The sequence below is a fragment of the Penicillium expansum genome, assembly GCF_000769745.1.
Source record: "Penicillium expansum strain MD-8 chromosome Unknown contig368, whole genome shotgun sequence".
Lineage (NCBI taxonomy): Eukaryota > Fungi > Ascomycota > Eurotiomycetes > Eurotiales > Aspergillaceae > Penicillium > Penicillium expansum.
The window spans coordinates 159,674-177,401 of NW_015971532.1; the positions used below are offsets into that span (position 1 = coordinate 159,674).

At 48.9% G+C, this 17,728-nt stretch overlaps 5 protein-coding genes across 5 annotated transcripts; 2 read left to right on the forward strand and 3 right to left on the reverse strand.

Annotated features, from left to right (window-relative positions):
* Positions 1–163: 163 nt before the first annotated feature.
* PEX2_106560 (60S ribosomal eL34 domain-containing protein) lies at positions 164–918 on the forward strand (the record flags this gene model as incomplete). Its single annotated transcript, XM_016747924.1, has 4 exons — positions 164–187; positions 249–262; positions 328–511; positions 730–918. 4 exons carry the CDS (start codon positions 164–166, stop codon positions 916–918), a joined length of 411 nt encoding a protein of 136 aa, XP_016593043.1.
* Positions 919–6,437: 5,519 nt separating this feature from the next.
* PEX2_106570 (Winged helix-turn-helix transcription repressor DNA-binding) lies at positions 6,438–7,817 on the reverse strand (the record flags this gene model as incomplete). The annotated part of the gene is made up of 2 exons (XM_016747925.1): positions 6,438–6,986; positions 7,083–7,817. The coding sequence occupies 2 exons, from the start codon at positions 7,815–7,817 to the stop codon at positions 6,438–6,440; spliced, it is 1,284 nt and encodes a 427-aa protein (XP_016593044.1).
* Positions 7,818–8,990: 1,173 nt separating this feature from the next.
* PEX2_106580 (splicing factor cactin) lies at positions 8,991–10,891 on the reverse strand (the record flags this gene model as incomplete). The annotated part of the gene is made up of 5 exons (XM_016747926.1): positions 8,991–9,008; positions 9,067–9,099; positions 9,161–9,790; positions 9,848–10,312; positions 10,373–10,891. The coding sequence occupies 5 exons, from the start codon at positions 10,889–10,891 to the stop codon at positions 8,991–8,993; spliced, it is 1,665 nt and encodes a 554-aa protein (XP_016593045.1).
* Positions 10,892–11,103: 212 nt separating this feature from the next.
* Positions 11,104–12,966, forward strand: PEX2_106590 (uncharacterized protein; the record flags this gene model as incomplete). Its single annotated transcript, XM_016747927.1, has 2 exons — positions 11,104–12,012; positions 12,073–12,966. 2 exons carry the CDS (start codon positions 11,104–11,106, stop codon positions 12,964–12,966), a joined length of 1,803 nt encoding a protein of 600 aa, XP_016593046.1.
* A 300-nt stretch (positions 12,967–13,266) lies between these two features.
* Positions 13,267–17,220, reverse strand: PEX2_106600 (WD repeat protein; the record flags this gene model as incomplete). The annotated part of the gene is made up of 2 exons (XM_016747928.1): positions 13,267–16,970; positions 17,190–17,220. The coding sequence occupies 2 exons, from the start codon at positions 17,218–17,220 to the stop codon at positions 13,267–13,269; spliced, it is 3,735 nt and encodes a 1,244-aa protein (XP_016593047.1).
* Positions 17,221–17,728: the final 508 nt, after the last annotated feature.

Below are 17,728 nucleotides of genomic sequence, written 5' to 3' on the forward strand. Positions count from 1 at the left end.
GCTCCGACTGGCACTATTCCGCATCGGGACTAGCGCAACCTCGCCAAATCTGCGCTAGCGTCGGCTGAAGCAGAAACCCACACAAACCCATCTCGACATATTTCACTCTGCTTCACGACAACTCCGACAACTGCCGCCCTTGACCAGTTCAAGTACAGTCAAGATGACCAACAACAGACTGCAATACGTGAGTTCTACAAGAAAATTCTGACTGGAAAATTATTGATCTGACTCTTCTCGATTTTCAGCGCCGCCGGAACCCGTACGTTTCAAAATTCCCTCCAAGACCATTCCCTCGCACCACCGTGATCTATACGATGATTCTAGTAGCGGAATGGCTACGACCTTTTCGAACGAGTTATTGACGGATTTTTTTGCTTTCAATAGGTACAACACGCGGTCCAACAAGGTTCGCATCATCAAGACCCCCGGCGGCGAGCTCCGTTACCTTCACCTGAAGAAGAAGGGTACTGCTCCCAAGTGCGGTGACTGCGGCATCAAGCTCCCCGGTGTGAGTACTCCCCCGGCGTCCCCGATGCATTTTTGAACGGTTGTGTGGGATGTGTGCGATTGCGTGTGGGCCAACCGAGCGACCTGAAAAAAAACTCTGTCTGGATGGACGGGTGTACGAACGAATGGCCAACCGAAACGCTACAATCTCCATACGACCGTCGCCCTGAATTTTTGGAGCCGGATCGACTAACAATTTTTTTTTTTTTTTTTTTTCAGATCCCTGCCCTCCGTCCCCGCGAGTACTCTCAGATCTCGCGCCCCAAGAAGAATGTCAGCCGTGCCTACGGTGGCTCTCGCTGCGCTGGCTGTGTCAAGGACCGCATTGTGCGTGCCTTCCTGATTGAGGAGCAGAAGATCGTCAAGAAGGTCCTCAAGGAGTCCCAGCAGAAGGCCGCCAAGCGCTAAGCGTGCTTTTTGTCGGTGTTGTCCTTTTACGGTGGAGCGAACGCTATGGGAAAAACGGCTGGGAATGGTTCTCTTAAAATCTTAAAGATGAACAGGAACAGCTAGCATGCGAGTCCAAAAAAAGGCTCGTGGCTAAGCAAATGAATCAATTTCATTAACCTTCATGAGAGATTCCCTGACATGTCGAATCAAGTTGTCTGAAATTATCTCCGTGGTGTCTTGAATCTGCTTCCCGGATGGAAGCCTCGTACATATCGTGTCTGTCCCGGCCAAAAATCCTGGCACTCGATCTCTAGCTGTGACGATGCATTTGGGTAAGTCCATGGTGGGGGTCGGGGAATATCTTTCAGGTCAACAAAATCTCTTGTTGATCTGCGCCAGGTATAGACGCCCTTAGACTCAGACGAAACGTAGTTCCTCGGTAAAACAATGTCGTTCTCTCCAGGGTTATGTTGGCCACCGTAGCCGAGTGTTATTCGCCTAGTCTTCGGGGCTGAAGCATACTTGGGTGTCGATATCATTTAAAGCTGCGCTAGTACCCTTCATTGCAAGTACATTCTACGTGGAATTATGACCCCACATGGTCTGGTCAATTGATCTAAGCCTTGTTTTTACGGCTGCGAATGAAACATGTGGCCAAGTCAAATCAACTTACTCCGTACAACACTCAGGATCTTCCCTAGGTGGATATTTTCCTGCTAGAACAAGATGCTATGTAGTTGTGGGTTTGTGTAGTGTCTGGTAGTTCAAGCTTTTCTTACAGCCCTTATTGGTTGCATCAATGCAGGTAACTATTTATATGTTGTGATTGTACAGAGCATATCTTCCCATTTGAGAGAACTCCAGCTCTCATTTTTCTTCTTCTCAAAATCAATGAATGTTGTAGAAAACGCAAAGCTTGATCCAGACTTTCTTTTGATTAAGAATAAAAATATATTTATACCTTAATGCTTTTTCAACTCATCTTGGGGCCTCTAGAATTAGAGCTTCGGTATTCACTATACCGAAAGCTCATCGCCAGGCCTTGAGGCAGGAAGCTCCTGGCTGAGGAAGGGATGGTCCGCTATTAAATTAGTAAAGATACGAAATTATGGCGTCCTAATAACTTGTTCTCGTAGTAAGTACTGAAACAGTATTCCTAGTTCGAAATCCAAGTTCACATTCACTCGTTCCTCGGGCACGAACTTGCACATTTTTTCTACTAGGTATTACACTAGTCTTGCAATATTAGCATAAGTGGATAGGGCATTATTTATGCCATAGCACAAAATGTAAATTTATTGCTTATGTATGACTTCGTCGAGATAATAATCAGTAAAGCAGTGGTCGTCTTTGCCAAGCAGCTGCGCCTCATAACCTCGGAAGCATAGCTGAAAGGGGACATATGTTTCTTTGCTATTGAAAAACTACTATAGATGAGCATAAAATGTTAAGCTAATGTCATTGTGGGGGGTCTTTTGCCCGCGAAGTTTGGCTTTTCAACAGATTGAGACTCCGACCAGTCATGCGTTAGGGTTAGAGTTAAATGACACCGCTTGTTGGCAAGGCTCTCGGGCCTTCACTGTAGAACATCTCATCTACTATTTAAGGATATATTGCCCAAATATGTTATTGGTGAAAAGATTACTCCGATATACAGTAATATGTTAGCTGAGTCGGAATATATCTACAGAGCACGGGAATTGAAATCAGTGCTTTTTGTTGCACTTTATCGGAAATCATCGGGGGAAAAGTTATATTCCTTCATAGTGGCATATCTATTCTTGATCGTTGATATATTGAACTACTCCTTCAGGAAGGAGCTTCATCCTGCAGGTCCTTGGTGCCTTGACCTCCTCGAGGCTGCAGATGAGATTGGTTGAAGATACACTGAATTTATAGCCAACTTATGGTCATGGCCATCATTCTAAGTACATTTACTACGTAGGAAGGATTTTCACCTAGCTTTAAGGTTCAACCAAAGGTAAAATAGCATCATGCTTGGACGATCTCATGATTGCTATCAGTCAATATACGGCATGAGCAAACATGTGACAAAACAATAGACCTCCTCCCCAAAGGAGATTTAGTATCTCTGTACCACCCATTCGACACTAGCTCATACCTATAGAGCGAAAGAAGCTGCTAAAGGTGTACCAATGAAGATTGATCTCTCTACTTCCATGCTTGTTTTACTAAGTACGTAACGCATATGTAAAGTACGTGGCCGCTGCGATTTGTTCAATTCCCGGTTCCTCGAAGCAGCCAACAGAATATGCTGCCGGCCCGGATCCGAATGTCTCTTTTTTTCCTTTCTTTTTTACCGTGAAAAAGCAAAGAGGTGAGAATTTTCGCCTCATACATGACGGGACCCGGGGACACGGATGATAACAGACAATGGGATCGGCCCAAGAAGCGGTCAGGCGATTGTTCTGTGTCGCATTGCTCCCTAAAGCTATCCACTCCGAGGGTTAGTGCTTGTTAAAGAAAGCTCGAGCGTATGCAGAATTGACAGCTATCGAACCGGGCCGTTCCATCCCACAAACGCTCAACGGGCGAGGTTTGTGCGGTCGCTTCCAGAGGAAGAGAAAGTCAGAACACAAAGGAGAATGGCTATTGGTACTATATTTTATATCAAATCCAACACATTTTCCACAGACTTCAAACACAACCAATATTGTAAAGAGAAAATCCCCGGTTTGCGCCGGGATGCGTCTGCAAATCCCGGATTCCAGCAGACTGGGCAACCTATCGGCTACTGTGTACATACATATTAAGTGACATTTCCGAACCCGCATCGATCGATGTCATGCAGATCAAAAATGAAGAGATCCATAGAGTATGTACCCCTTTCTCCTGTTTCCAATTTCTCTTTTCAAGGGAGTTGATAGATCGAAATCAACCTAGGATGAACCCGGGTTGGGCTCGATTTGATGATTCAAGACCTACGGAGTATAACGTGATCTTTTCCCATTTGGGTTGGACAGCGGGGCTGTGCCTTGCGGTGCTCAGCCTTGCAATCGAGACTATTGATACTGACTGCCTTTACCCTGCATGGAAGACCTCTCCACAGAGATCAGTGTGAGGATCTCTTTTGACGACATGCATTACGGGAATACACGTGACATATGGGTATATACGTCAAAAGGAAAATGAAAGCAAGAAAAAATAAGAGGAGAGAAAGAAAACCAAGGTACGGAGTACATTGTACGGTGGGATAAGGATACAGCCCACGAGGGACATTGCCGCCATCACAGTACGGGCGGCTCCTCTCACTAGCTGGTTGGGTTTGTCGCTAGTCTAGGTAAGAGTCACCGTAAAAGCTCAGTTTGCTTCAAAAAAAGGGACTAGCAAGGTCACCATACGATTAACAACCTTGAGATAGGGCGGGACGCACATCCGTCGGTTGGATGGTCAACTCCACCTTTAATAAGTACCTGGTAACAACGAACACCAACTCAAAGTTTGGGTCACTACTTTACCTGCAGACTGTCACGAGAGGATCTCATGCCTTGTTTGGTTTAGGGAAGGGGGGCCCAAGCGGACATAAAAAAAATCGGTGTTGAGGACATTAGTGTACACACTAAGTAGGCAGCTGTATGTGGCCCCTGTATAACAGCCCTAGCCGTGAAGGCAACTAGGCAGCCCTAGATTTAGGGTTAGATTAATAATAATATCGAAACCCACCCCAAAGTAGACCTCTTAATTCTAATCTGCAGTTAAGAAGAATATGTAAATCTTACCCAGCATATAGTAATATAAATCAATCACTATCGGTACGGCCCGTAGGGTGGGCTGCGAAACTCAACTTTAGCTGGCATATTCAGCCGCGTGGTGAACGGCATTGCAGCTGCCACCTGTATAACAGTGCACAGGTACATACTGACTAATGTAAGTGTCTCCTTGCTTACAGCACAAAGACTAGTGCACTGTGCGTTCTATGAATGCAAGTTACTTATACCCTAGTGCTATCTTTCTAAGCCCGTGGGCGTACTTGTATACTCCGTATATGGGGAACGGTATAATACCTGAAAATCTGCAAAAGAAAAAAAAAGGAATAATCCATAAAATATTATAGGAAACATAGCAGGCCACGTTGCTAATGTCGCTTAGCTCACTGGTGTCATTGCCGACCAGCCATCACACAAGCCTGTCATAGCTACGACACTGTACTATGAACCCTAGTATATAGATAAGTGCTCTTGTGGTGGACATTGCATGACTTGGAGAAGGAAATTGATAATGCAAGGTAGTATATTATCCCCCAATCATAGCATACACGGAGTATAATTGAGTTCCTATATCTTGATCGTGGTTATATCAGTGTTGTTATACTGGAAAACACAGCCTGGGTAAAAAGGAGATCTGTGTCCTTCCCATGATCCGCTAACTTGAAACGAGGGTATCAGATTCCGTGCTCCTGGGACACCGACAAAAGGAAAAGTGGGGAATGACGGGGAGCAAAGATTATCATGAGAAAAGCAAGATGCAGCTACTGATGCTGCCGATGCTGCCAAGGATGTCCGCGTCACTCCAGCACCCTGGCCTACTGCATCAGTTAGTAGAGTGATATAGCGGGGTGCTGGTGGGTTGCCTAGCGTGGCTAAATAAGGACAAAACCCGGGTGTCAAGACAGACTACTCCGTATAGAAGACTAGCAATGAGAGAGCGGTAGATGCGCTATATTGTACCACGTAAGAAGTATTCCAGGTTCAATGGATGGAAGCATGCAGGTGGTCACTCAACAAGTTTTCCTTTCACTGTGGTTGGAGGCTATTCCTGTCACTTGAGACACCACTGTGCAAGCATACGAAGCATTGTCAGCAACACAACATGTGGTCCATGCTACGGACAAGAACAACCCCAATGCATTGACAGGGAAGAGTCAAAGTTCATCCCATACAAAAACTACAACTTAGTAACTAAGTATTAGAGGTGAGAATATTTCCATTTCTTGGCATTGTTCACGCTCAAAATTAGCAACAATGTACAGTTGTAATGAACTAGAGATAAGTGCAACTCGGGAGAAACTCGGCCATACAAAATACATGCCTAAGCTCAAGCGCCTCATTGAAGATCAATTGACAAACATGACAGGGAATGCTTGACATCTCATCCTTTGTGATAGATCTCGATTAGATCCTGCGGATTTGAAGATCATGAACACCACTACTAGCTTATGATACACTTGAAAAGAAAATATGCCTAGCTTATGTTCGAATGACTGAAAAACAGAGGAAAAAATAGCTCGAAAAAAAAGCAGATAGATCTCCATCGCCATGAGGCTCACTCTGTGGAACGCCCGCCAAATACATTCTGAATTCAAATAGCAAATAAATGGGCACTTCAAAAAAAAAAACTCCATGCCTCTAGTGTGCTCAATTCTCCACCAATGGCCTAAAAACCAGGGGAAAAAAGGGCACGAAAATAACGAAATCCGGAAAAAAAGCAGCATGCTCGTCGGGTTCTCCGGGATTTCTCATCGCTGTATCTTGTTCCCTCCCCTCCACCTCAACTTGCCCTCCTTTTTTTGTTGTAGCTTAAATTCCTTTTTTGAAGTCCCATGCTGATGATCGACCGGGACCCTCGAGCGGGTCGTGGACCCTGTTGGGGCCTGACTCTGGAGCATACCAATCATGATTATGGCCCACATCAAACGCCGGTACTGGTTCCGCGGTATCAGTGAAGACCGTATCGTTGCCTGGTATCATGGGGGTGCATCCGACAACAGGGCCCATGGGGTGCTGCATGTATTTTTGCATCGCAGGAAGGCTCGTGGGACCGTATTCGTGTCCGAGACTAGGGTTCATGCTTATCATTTGCTGTTGATGATATGCTTCGGCGCGCTCGTTGTGGGGACTGTTCGTGCTGCGTGATTTGACGACTTTCATAAGGTGGACCCCCTTAGACTCTGATTGCTGACGTGTGGAGCCACGATAGCCTGAGTTCATTCCTTTCTTTTGGTGCTGGAGCTTACGGTAGCGAGTAGTTGATTGGATGCCGCCGCTATGGATGGCTTCCGGGGTCAGCTTCCAAAAGTTCACGGCTTTCTTGCCTGGTCCAACTTCTTCCTTCACTGCTTCGAATCCCTAGACTGAAGGTCAGTAATGATATCAAATATAGCAGACGTTGTCTCGAATGTATTGCAAGGAACTGAAAGAAGAGTTATGGAAAGTGAGAGTTACCGCGTTCATCGAGAGATTGTGGCGGATACTGTTCTGCCATCCCTTTGCATTCGGGTCCCCTCCCTTGTCTGTATTCGCTTCGAACCAGGAGTAAATGCTTTGGAGTTGAAGCTTGTGTCCCGGGGCCTCCTTCAAGGCTTGGTAGATGAGAACCGAATAGGGAGGGTGGCTGGAACGCTCTTCTTTGTTGTCACCAGTACTTGAACGTGGCGAGAAACGGTCTGCTGTCTGAACTGTCATTGCTGGACTCGAAGCAGCGAGCGAATGTGGAGAGTGATAGGAAGAGATTTCAGAAAGTGGCGACGGCGGGGAGTCTGGAGGGGGCTGAACCGGCTTCAACTGAGAATAGTTGTATTGCTGATCTTTGAAGGCATGGGAGGGCTGCAAAAGTGGCCAATCTGGGTGACCCTCCCCAGTCTGGGGGGCCATAACCTCCGAGGATGTGCCAGCCATGGTGGGGCTAACATGAGAGTGGTAGGCATCAATATATCCATTTGCATCCCCAATGAGCTCCTGAGGCAACGGACCCAAGCCGTACGGCTCACCATCAGCAACACGAGGAAAGCCATGGACTTCATACTGGCGAGGAGGCATGGGAGCTGGCTGGGATCTCCATCTGGCCCAGTCAGCTACACTGAACTGGGGTGGCCCTTCTGGTTGCGAGAGAAGATCAGGTTTGGAATCTTCTGAGAGCTGCACCCTGTCAAAATGCTGCGAGTTAAATGAGAAATCCATGTTTGGGCAAGACACCGTTTGGCTGTGGTGGTGACTTGATGGGTTGGATGATAGAAGAGTAAAAAGGCAAATATAAGGGAAGCATGAAAGTGTAGAGATATGAGAAGGCAAATGCAAAGCTTGAAAGAAGATGGAGAGGGGGAGGGAGAGGGAATAAAAATAAGAATAAGAATAGGAAGGGGAAAAGAATAGACCAGAGTGCAGCCTCAACAGCCTCAAAGGATGTATGTGTGTTTTAACGTAGATTTGGAGCTGTATAATTCCAAGATCTCATGCCAACACATCATATGCTTTCTTCTCTGCAAATAACCTCATAGATGCAGTCTAAACAAAAGACGGTCTGGACCTAAGGGAATTTGTTTTTTTTTTGTATTATAGAAAAGTCTACTCCGTATTTCGAAAAACGCCCTAGATGCCCAAGTCGTGCAACGGAGATTCATAGTACAGACAATGGCCAATGACCGGAAAGTCAAAGTGGCTGGATCTGGTGCTACATGCTACATGCGACATGCAACTAGAACGAATGGACTAGGCCTCCTAGAGCCATAAGGGGATGGTCAAATGGTCAAATGGGAACCTGCAGGACAGAAGTCACCATTAATGTACACCGGCTTCATTCCGGGGCTTCTGGAAGTTAACTGCAAGCTGGTGCCGTGTTCTTACTTTTTTGTCTAATCCAATTGTTTCTTTTTTTCATAGCATGCATCCAACCAGCCGGAAGTCAAGAATACATCCTGCTCCTGCAGGCCGGGATAGTGTCACCCAAAGGACACCCAACGTTCCCCGTGTTGCGAGTACCCTGGTAAACAGAAAAATAAAAGAAAAAAGAGACATGTGGTGTCGATACGCTAGTCGTGGTCAAGGCGAGTGGAGAGATTTTGGTTTCCCCCTAGAAGACGATCATAATGGGGAGTGGGAAAGGTGACAAGGTCGTCAATTTTAAGAAGCGGATGTTGGATCAAGCATCTGATATCTTCAGATATCAAGTCCAGCTTATTCTGCGAAAACCTTGGTGGAAATGTTTCCAGTCCAATCAATCCAGGTTTGGTCTGATTCACTGGGTATCAAGTCACTGGAAAGTATACCCCCGAACATCTCCCTGCATACAATATCGTAATCCACTCTCTCCATCCCGATATGACGCCCATGTGGAAAACGTTGGTTGCGCATGTGTTACTTCCGGTAATAGATCTGAGACAACTTGTTAGTATTATCTTCGTAAAACTCCAAAAAAGAAAACGCGACTTACCCTCTTGAACTGGAAATGAAGTTGAAGGATTCCCTTAATGTAAAAAATTACGTCAGTTGAGAAACAGGGGGGATCATTTGGTAGCACGGCATACCTTGTCAAATGTACTTTTGAAACCCCTCTCTCGTTTGGCACTATAATCCCATTCTTTGTCGACAATTCGAAAGGCAAGATCTTCGTATGGAGGTCCAGCCATGAACCGAATGAGACAGGTGTCTTCCTCACCCGCTTCGGCCGATGACTCCCCCCGCTTGCGACCGTTCTCGCGCTCAATTCGATAAGTCGGGGCTTTGGTCTTGTCAATCAAGTCGGGGTAGAAGATGTTGAACTTGTATCCTTGTACAACCTTGGGTGGCGGGTTGTCATGGTCGTAATGGGTTTGATTGTATTTGTTCCATTCATAACCCATTTGGACTCGGTTGAAGTACCGTGGCTTTCGAGGCCGATGCTTACCGGCCCATTGAGGTTGCGAGCTCGTGCTCACAGCCTCTTCGCCCGTAAATATTTCCTCATTCTCGCTGACGCCCTTGGCGAGTTCCCTTTCATATAGCGCTTTGGTCGCTTGCGAGAAGTCTTCGTTCGGGATGGACGAGAACCGTGTGGATACAGAGGCTGCGGGGGCGTTGGTAGATGTCGGAGTCGACACTACCGCGGAGGACTTCTCTGCAGCTCGGTGTCGTAGTGGGACAAAACCCATACGAATAATTTTCTGGCGTTCGCGGGCCTGTGTGGTTGATTAGCATGTGAATTGGCATAAGTGAGGGGGAGGCCAAAAACCTACCACTTGGTTAAGGAATGCGGACTCGTCCATGATTTCCAGGCCTTTGTCCTCCGGGCGAACCTGGAGCATTGGATCTGGATCCAGGCCTTCAAACTCGGCATGATTTGTTGTATCACCCGCAGAGACAACCGGAGCAAGAGGCGCTAATTTTTCCCGAATTGATTCGGCTTCCTGTGTTTGCTGTCTCCTCAGGTCGCGAACACGCTCATCGATAATAGCTTGATAGACATTTTTCAGACTCGCCCGGGCCTTCCACACAGTCAGACTGCGCAACAGCTCTTCCCAGTAATCTGTGTCGATGGGTTCGTTCGAGTTCAACTTCCGTTCCACTTGTACTTCGAGATTTTGAAGCTGCTCGTAGGACTTCGGGCTTAGTAGTTTGTTGATATCGGCAGCCACGGAATTCAGCGCGCGACCCTCGGGTGTAACAGTTTTTTGACGATCTCGGCAAATGACTTTCATAGTCTGTAGGGTGGACAGTGGTCAACAGGGGTGCCCAGTGGTTACAGGGTGAGATAACATTACCTGCCAGAATTCACGGTTTTTCGCATTTGTCTCAAGGTTAACAAATGTATCAATATCCTTCTCCAAGTCCTGTAGTTGGGTCTGCGATAGTCCCTCAAAAACACCGTCTGGGTCCACGACATCCAGATCGGAGTCTGCTATCTCGTCATCCAGAGGATCACGCGTAGGGTCGATGATGCGGAGAGTGACCGTCAGCCAGTCGATAGGCTTTGCGCGTCCTTCCTTGACTCGAATCTCTGCCTTCTTTTTGGCCTGCTTCAGCACGAACAGATCCTCCTGCGCGACCCACTCGCGCTCTTGCTGGTCTTCCTGGATCAAGTTGAGCCGGACTTGATCGCGCATGTTACGAGGCTGCTGCGAAGGGCCCGATCTCTCATTGTTCCATCTGCGATCCGAGTCTTGTCGGTCGCGCCATTCTCCATCGTCCCGACGAGGATGTTTCTGGGGCTGACGCCACGAGGACGGCGATCGCGATCTGCTGCGCTTCGAGTCTGATCGGTCTGGAAATCGCGCAGACATCGTAGAAACTGTAAGAATATAACGAGGAGTAAGGATTGAAGCGTATGCGACCCGAACGTATGTAAATTAGATGTCAAAAGCGAAGTTGGAAGTTCGGGAGATCTGCGGAAAGTCAAGCGGGCGGCAAACCTTCCCTTATGTCTCAGGCAGCTATATGAGACAACTTTAGAACTTCACAACTCCGCATTGTAAATCAGCAAGTTGATCAAGTCATGCCTTCAAAATGGCAGCGTCTTCGCCTGTCCCAGCAGGGATTACCTCCTTTGCTCTTCCAGTATACCTGGACCCGACAAGGCTATGAGATCCACATAACAGACCTCACCTATATTTGGTCAGAGCGGCTGCCCCATAAAGCTATCACCAAGAGAGCAGAGGAAAATGCCACAACGATCGACCCTGGAGAGGACCCAGAACAACTCAATGTGCTCCTGGAGAAAATTGGAGAAGCTTTACAAGAGGGCAATGAAAGCGCACTCCTAAGTAGTGGAACACAACCCGACTCCCTTGAAATCACGACAACAACCAAGCTCCCCTCCCCGTTGAAGCCTCTTAAGTGGTCTTTGAAGTTATCAAAGGAACCCATGTCGTCCCTGACCATTAATCTATTGCTTCCGTTGCTGAGGGAGGAAGCGGAGTGGGAGTCCCGCCAACGTTTGCTCTTGAGCCAAATCAAACAGAAAGACTACGTACTTAGCAAGTTGTTTGACAAAGTTGAAATACTTGGCGTGGACCTAGGGTCTGTGTTTCCTAGCGCTGCAGGATCTCGCACGTCTCGGAAGGCTCTTACGCGGTCCGAGGCTGCTAAATTTATCAAGGGTATTGCGCCGTTCGAGGAACAGACCTGGCTTGCTGAGACAGGAATATCACATGAGGGGGGATTGGCCACCAATTTACTACAGGAAATATCGGGACCCGGTGATTCTCATGATTTAGATACCTTCACCCAAGCACAAGGTGACTGGTGGCATCACATTGCGAGGTTCTCTGAGATCAGCGCCAGAGAAGCCTCTCCCATCAAAGAGGAATTTCCCAACGACAAAGATAAGAAAAAGCTGACTGAGACCACGCACATCGATGCAGGAGGGGACTCAACTGCAAGCAGCGAGGTCGATGAGTTTCAGGTATGCTACAACTTATCCTTAATCACAAATAACAAGTATAGTTTAACCCCATTGATCTAGCGACAAGAAACGCCTCCCAGACTAAAACCTCAATATGGCAAAGGCAAAACATTATCACCCAACCAAAACCCCAGAAAGACGAGTCCTGTTCCACCAATATTGCCTTCAGAGGAAGACGAAGCCACAGCATCAGACTCTGACTCCGAGCCTGAACCAGCACCGCGTCAAAGACGCATTCCCAGCTTTTCAAAGTCGCTAGAGCCCACCGCACCGCAGCCAAAAGCTCGAGAGGCACCGAAAGTACCAAAAGGTGGACTGGGTAAAATTGGCGGCAAGAACAAGAAGGAAACAGAGCGCCGGCCCTCGCCATCTTCCTCACCCTCTCCCGCCGCTTCTCCTCCGGCGCAAGTTCGAGAGGCACCGAAAAGGCTGAAAGGCGGATTGGGTATGATAGGTGGCAAGAAAAAGCAAGCAAAGGAGCCTGAGCCTTCGCCAGCGCCTTCCCCTCCAGCACAAACCCGCGAGTCTCCAAAACCCCAGGAACCTACAAAGTCACCAGAAGAGGAAGAAGGGACTAGCAAAGATCATCCTCTCCCCATATCGCCGACACAGATACCAACAGTCAAAGCTAAACATACTGGGAAAATTGGCATGATAGGCGGCAAGGCTAAAGCCAAAGCCTCCGAACCAGCTCGTGACAAGTCTCCGCTACCTACATCTGACACGGTGGCCATGTCACCCAAAAAAGCCACACCTGCTAAACCGAAGGCTGACCAACTTGCAACTAAAAAGGAGGAGTCTCCATTGCCCACGCCAGCAGCGGAGAAGGTTCCTTCGGCTCCACCTGCAGAGCCGGAGACTGAAGACCAGCGGGCTGACCGGAAGCGCGAGGAACTGAAGAGGTCGCTCGAGGCTAAGGGCAAAGCTCCTGCAAAGAAGAAGCGGAGGTTCTAGACGAAGGGGCGTGGGGATTTCATGCTCTAAGAATGTGTTCAAGTCATTTCCCAAGCGATCCGACGGAAATGGCTACGTGCGAGCATGCGACACATTCTATCTACATAGTATCTGACTACGGAGAAATGCACTTGAAGGCTGTACACCATACGCATGTACTTAAATTCATGGATTCATTCATTGAAAGTATCGCGATTGGGGAATCAAATAAAAGAAGAAGACAAGAAGATGAAGTGAAGACGTGAAAGTAAGAACACGCGCTAATAATAGTACACATTGAGTGTTACGCAAGACTCAAGCTCAGTCCCTCGAAGGAGGGCCGGTTCGAGCCGAGGCAACACTTTCCTTCTCCTGCTCATTCGGGGTAACAAGCCGCACCCTCTTAGGTGACATGGCGCCGGGCGAAACCGGCGCCGGAGAGGAAGTATTGTTTGTCGAAGTGATCGGGCCAGCACCACTGCCACCAGTGGCAGCGGCAACGCCAGCAACGCCCAGCATGCCGCGGACTTTCTCGACGGCCTTGCTTTCACCCTTAGTCCAGGGATCACGCTTGACAAGCCCCACACCAGCTGACCGACTAGCAGAGTCGCGACGCTTGGTCTCCACCTGCAGGGCTTGGCGGTTTAGTTCACGACGTGGGCCAGGCCCGCAGTCATGCGAGCAGCCGGCAGTAGCACAGCCGCCTTCGCTCGTTGAGATGTCGCCGAGCCAGGTTGTGATGCAGGCTAGATGGCCGCCGTGGCCGCAGCCTTGGCACCAGGTCCAAAGCGCAGAGCCTTTGGGCCGAGGTACAGTGAAGGGCTCGAGAACCTCGATCTCCGACGCTGGGAGGGGTTCTGTGGGAACCGAGGACTGCGCCGAATGGTTTGAAGTGGTATCGGAGTCTGGGTCGGGACTCGTTAGGGTTGATGAAGTGATTGGTGAATTTTGCTGCTCTGAAACCCATTCTGGGGGTGGATCAAGGCTCATGCAAATAGAGCATGGTGCTTGAGGTGTACTGCAGCGATAACAGCGGCTGTTATCTTGTGTAGGATTCTCAAACGGTCGTTGACACATGTAGCAGTAGACGTTGATGAATGAATCTGTCTGGGCGTATTCGTAAACGGCAGGATATGTTGATACGCAAAATAGGCGGAGCTCTGCTGCTTCGAGGTCCATTGAGTGCCGAATCAGGTGCTCATTGTAAGTTTTGAAAACCGTTTCGCATTCCTCGTAGGGGAGAATTTGTTCGCACTCCCGGAAAAGAATGTGCAGCTTCTGGAGAAGATGGGCCGCAGCCTGAATATCGACTAAGCTGCTGCTGCTGTGGTAATATCGGACTGATTCTTTTAAAATCGCTTCAATGCCCCACGGGTTCAAGTCTGTTCCGTCTGGCGTGAGTGGGATCTGGACTCGCGAGATACCGCCCATTGTTGAATAAGGCAAGGTGCCGAGGTAGGGGGTATCATCTAGTAGGGGAGGTTGCGGCTGTCTTTCAAGGGGTGTTGATTCTGTGATTAAAGGGGGAGGGCTTGATGGGCGCTCCAGATGAAGTCGATCAGTCTCTGAGACGACCTGATCAAAGAGCTCATCCTCAGATTCCTCGCGTGTAGAAGCTAGAATCGATCCTCTTCTCAGTGCTGAGGCAGATTGTCCACCATCCAAAGATTTAGATGCCTCAAGGTGGCCACCAGACGAGTACGACGCACCAATAGACTTGGAGGGGTGTGAACTGTCGGTGGACGTAGAGAACATGGGAAAACTCTCCGAAGAATCATGCCGACTATAGCGGTCGGTACGGGGAGGCCTGTTAGATTCCATTGGTGATTCAAGAGTCAAGGGTTTCTTGGGAAATTGCTTGTAGTCACGTATCGCTGCACGTTTATCCTCCAGCTTTTGGTCATAGTCATCCTCAGAATTTGCCTGAGGGAATTCTGAGTGACCACGACGGCGCCAATCTGCTTTGCCAGCAATTGCACGAGGCGCAGATCGTTGCTCTATGTCCAAGTCTTCTTGTGTGGGATCCCATAGATATTTCGATGAATTCGCATCATCGATTGATGATACTCGTCCACGCGGCAAGGGGATACGGTCCGACACCCCCCAACCATTATGATCACTCAAGACTGATGGTGGGAGAGGGTCGAGGTCAATCGCCCCATCGCTCAGCGAGGGGATTTGGGAATCAGTGCTCGACCACGAGTCCTTCGGGGAATCAGGCAATGGTCGCGCGAGAGGGGTGGTCATGTTCGACGAGCTCTCAGCCTCGGGGACCGCCTCCATGACCCCTTTGAACAACCGACTTTTGACTCTGTCCTGTCGACCATCATCGGGTCGTGACCTGTCTATCAACCCTCCATCCTTGGACGACCTGTCTTTCGGACCACCTTTTGCTGGATGATCTCTAGCTCTACGTTGGAGTTCTTGAAGAATAGCGAATTTGACAATTCTCCAAGTCTGAGCCAATCTGGCCAGGGATACCTCATCTGCACATTCAGCGTTATGGTCCAGTGACTCGATCAAAGAGTTCAGGACGTCTGTCTGCGTTCTATGCTCACTGTGTTCATCCATCAACGGTGCATAGTGGCTTGCCAAATACCGAAATACTGCTGAGTCGTTTGTGGCACCCGGAATACTTGTAATGATTCCAACCTGGCTAGGCATCGGGGTTGCGAGTTTGGCCAATGCTTGTTCTAGAGGGAGCACGGGTATGAAATCCACTACTCCGGGCGGAGTGCTTCCCAAGGACTTGGATGGTCGAGTCGCGGCTAATTTGGTATGCCGATTCCGAAGGGAAGTGGCCAGAACGGCTTCATCAAAGATTTCATCTGCGGGGCTTTGGCTTAGTGATCTCTCGCCAGTGCTGTCTTCGTCTTCTTCGGGCCGTAGAAATTCAGCGGCATTGACTCCCAGAGGACGTCGCCTGGGCCGTTGTTGACTAAACGCAACAAACTCGCCATTGGGACTCCAGGCTACGGAGCACATCGGTCGGCGATTGACCACAGTCGGCGCATACCGAACATCGGTCTGAGTAAAGGCCCCGGCCTCGCCGACCGTCCATAAAAGATCCTTGGAGCGCCAGAGCAGATCTGATGCGGGTGAATCATACCGATCGAACTCGCGGAATGGAACATGCGGGCGACGGAGATCCCAAAGGTGAACACGTGGGTCTTCTTTGTCATAGGACGTGACAACTTGAGACGATTGCCACTCTCCCGAGGCAGGAGACTCGCCAACCCAAGAAGGAGGCCTCCATCGCACATTTGTGACCGCCTGGGGGGTCCGGAACTGGAATGCAGGTTTCTGCCGTCGCTCTGCAGATGAAGAAAAGTCCCAGACCTTTACCTGGCGATCCGTGCCACCACTGACAATATGCTTTCCGTCCGGGTGCCAGTCAACTGCGAAGCATGGGCGATCATGAGCGGCGATCCTCATCAGTGGGGCGTTGACCTTTCGATAATCCCACATCTGGATCGCGCCGCTGTCTGAAGCAGTCGCAAATATGACTCCATCGTTAGGAGACCACCGGACGTCTCGGATGGCATCGCTGTTGCCCTGATACGAATGTTTGCTGCCGCATGTGGAAGATCCCCGATTTGCAGAGGCGGATCGTAGATCCCACATCCGAATTGTGCCATCTTGACTGCCAGACAGGAGCCAAGAAGGAAGATGAGGGTTAAAGGCAAGCCTGTGCACCTGGCGGTTGTGACCGTGGAAACGACATAATTGGAGACCGGGCCGCTGTAGGTCGTAAACCACAATCCGACCATTCGCGACTGCAGTTGCGATTATCCGGTCATGGTTCCCATGTGACCATTTTACGTCCTTCACATTCAATTGGTCCTTGTGTGGCATCGAAACGCCTGCATCGTGGTGGGTAGATGCATAGCTAATGACTGCATTTCGAATATTGAATTCCTCTGATGAGCGGTCTGGCGAGACCTGGATGGTTTTGAGAATCTCCTTGCCTGCGATAACCGCATGTGTCCGCTCAGGCGAGATGTCCAAAGCCGTGATTGCAATGCCTGTTTTGTGGGTCACAGTCTGCGGTTCTCCTGGTCTTTACAGAAAAAAAATATGATTAGAAAACTGAAGATTCAATTGGCTCAAATGTAATTCCCCGACCACACTAGCTCCGATGACCAAATGGCGGGGTGGTCACTGCACCGGAGACAACAATGGAAACAGAGGTGAAGCAGGGAAGTAGGGGTATCAGAGCGGTGTGAGAAAGCTGCAATACTTACAGTGATTTGGATCTGATCGACCGGGGACCATTCGCACGACTGCTTTGGGGACTAGGTGGTCTCGAGCCCAAAAAGAAAGGTTGGGCGAATCTAGCGAGGGCGTTGGCAGCGCGATTTGAGTACTTCTGTGGTGGAGGGGGAGGAGGGGGAGGGACCGGAGATCGCGAACCTGAGAGGTCCGACATCGTTTACAGCCAGGTCTCCATTATGGCACACGACCACCGAATTGGAGGGAGAAAGATGCGGAGAGTTGGAGATCGTCGAGATGCAAGCGGTGAGGGAAAGATCCCTGAGGCACCGACGATCCATGCCTTATTGTTATCTAACAAGATTTGAACAACATATCTACCTACATATAAGTACGATAGAATATCACTTGTATGTTGTAATGTTGTTATGCCTCACATATAGGGCATCAGTTAGGTAGTTTTAATCTGCACTTTTTTCCCCCATCATTTATGATGTATTCCTTAACACTTTACCTCTTGCAAGCCATCGGGCCTGAACACATATTAGGAGCGGTCTAGAAGCCAACACAT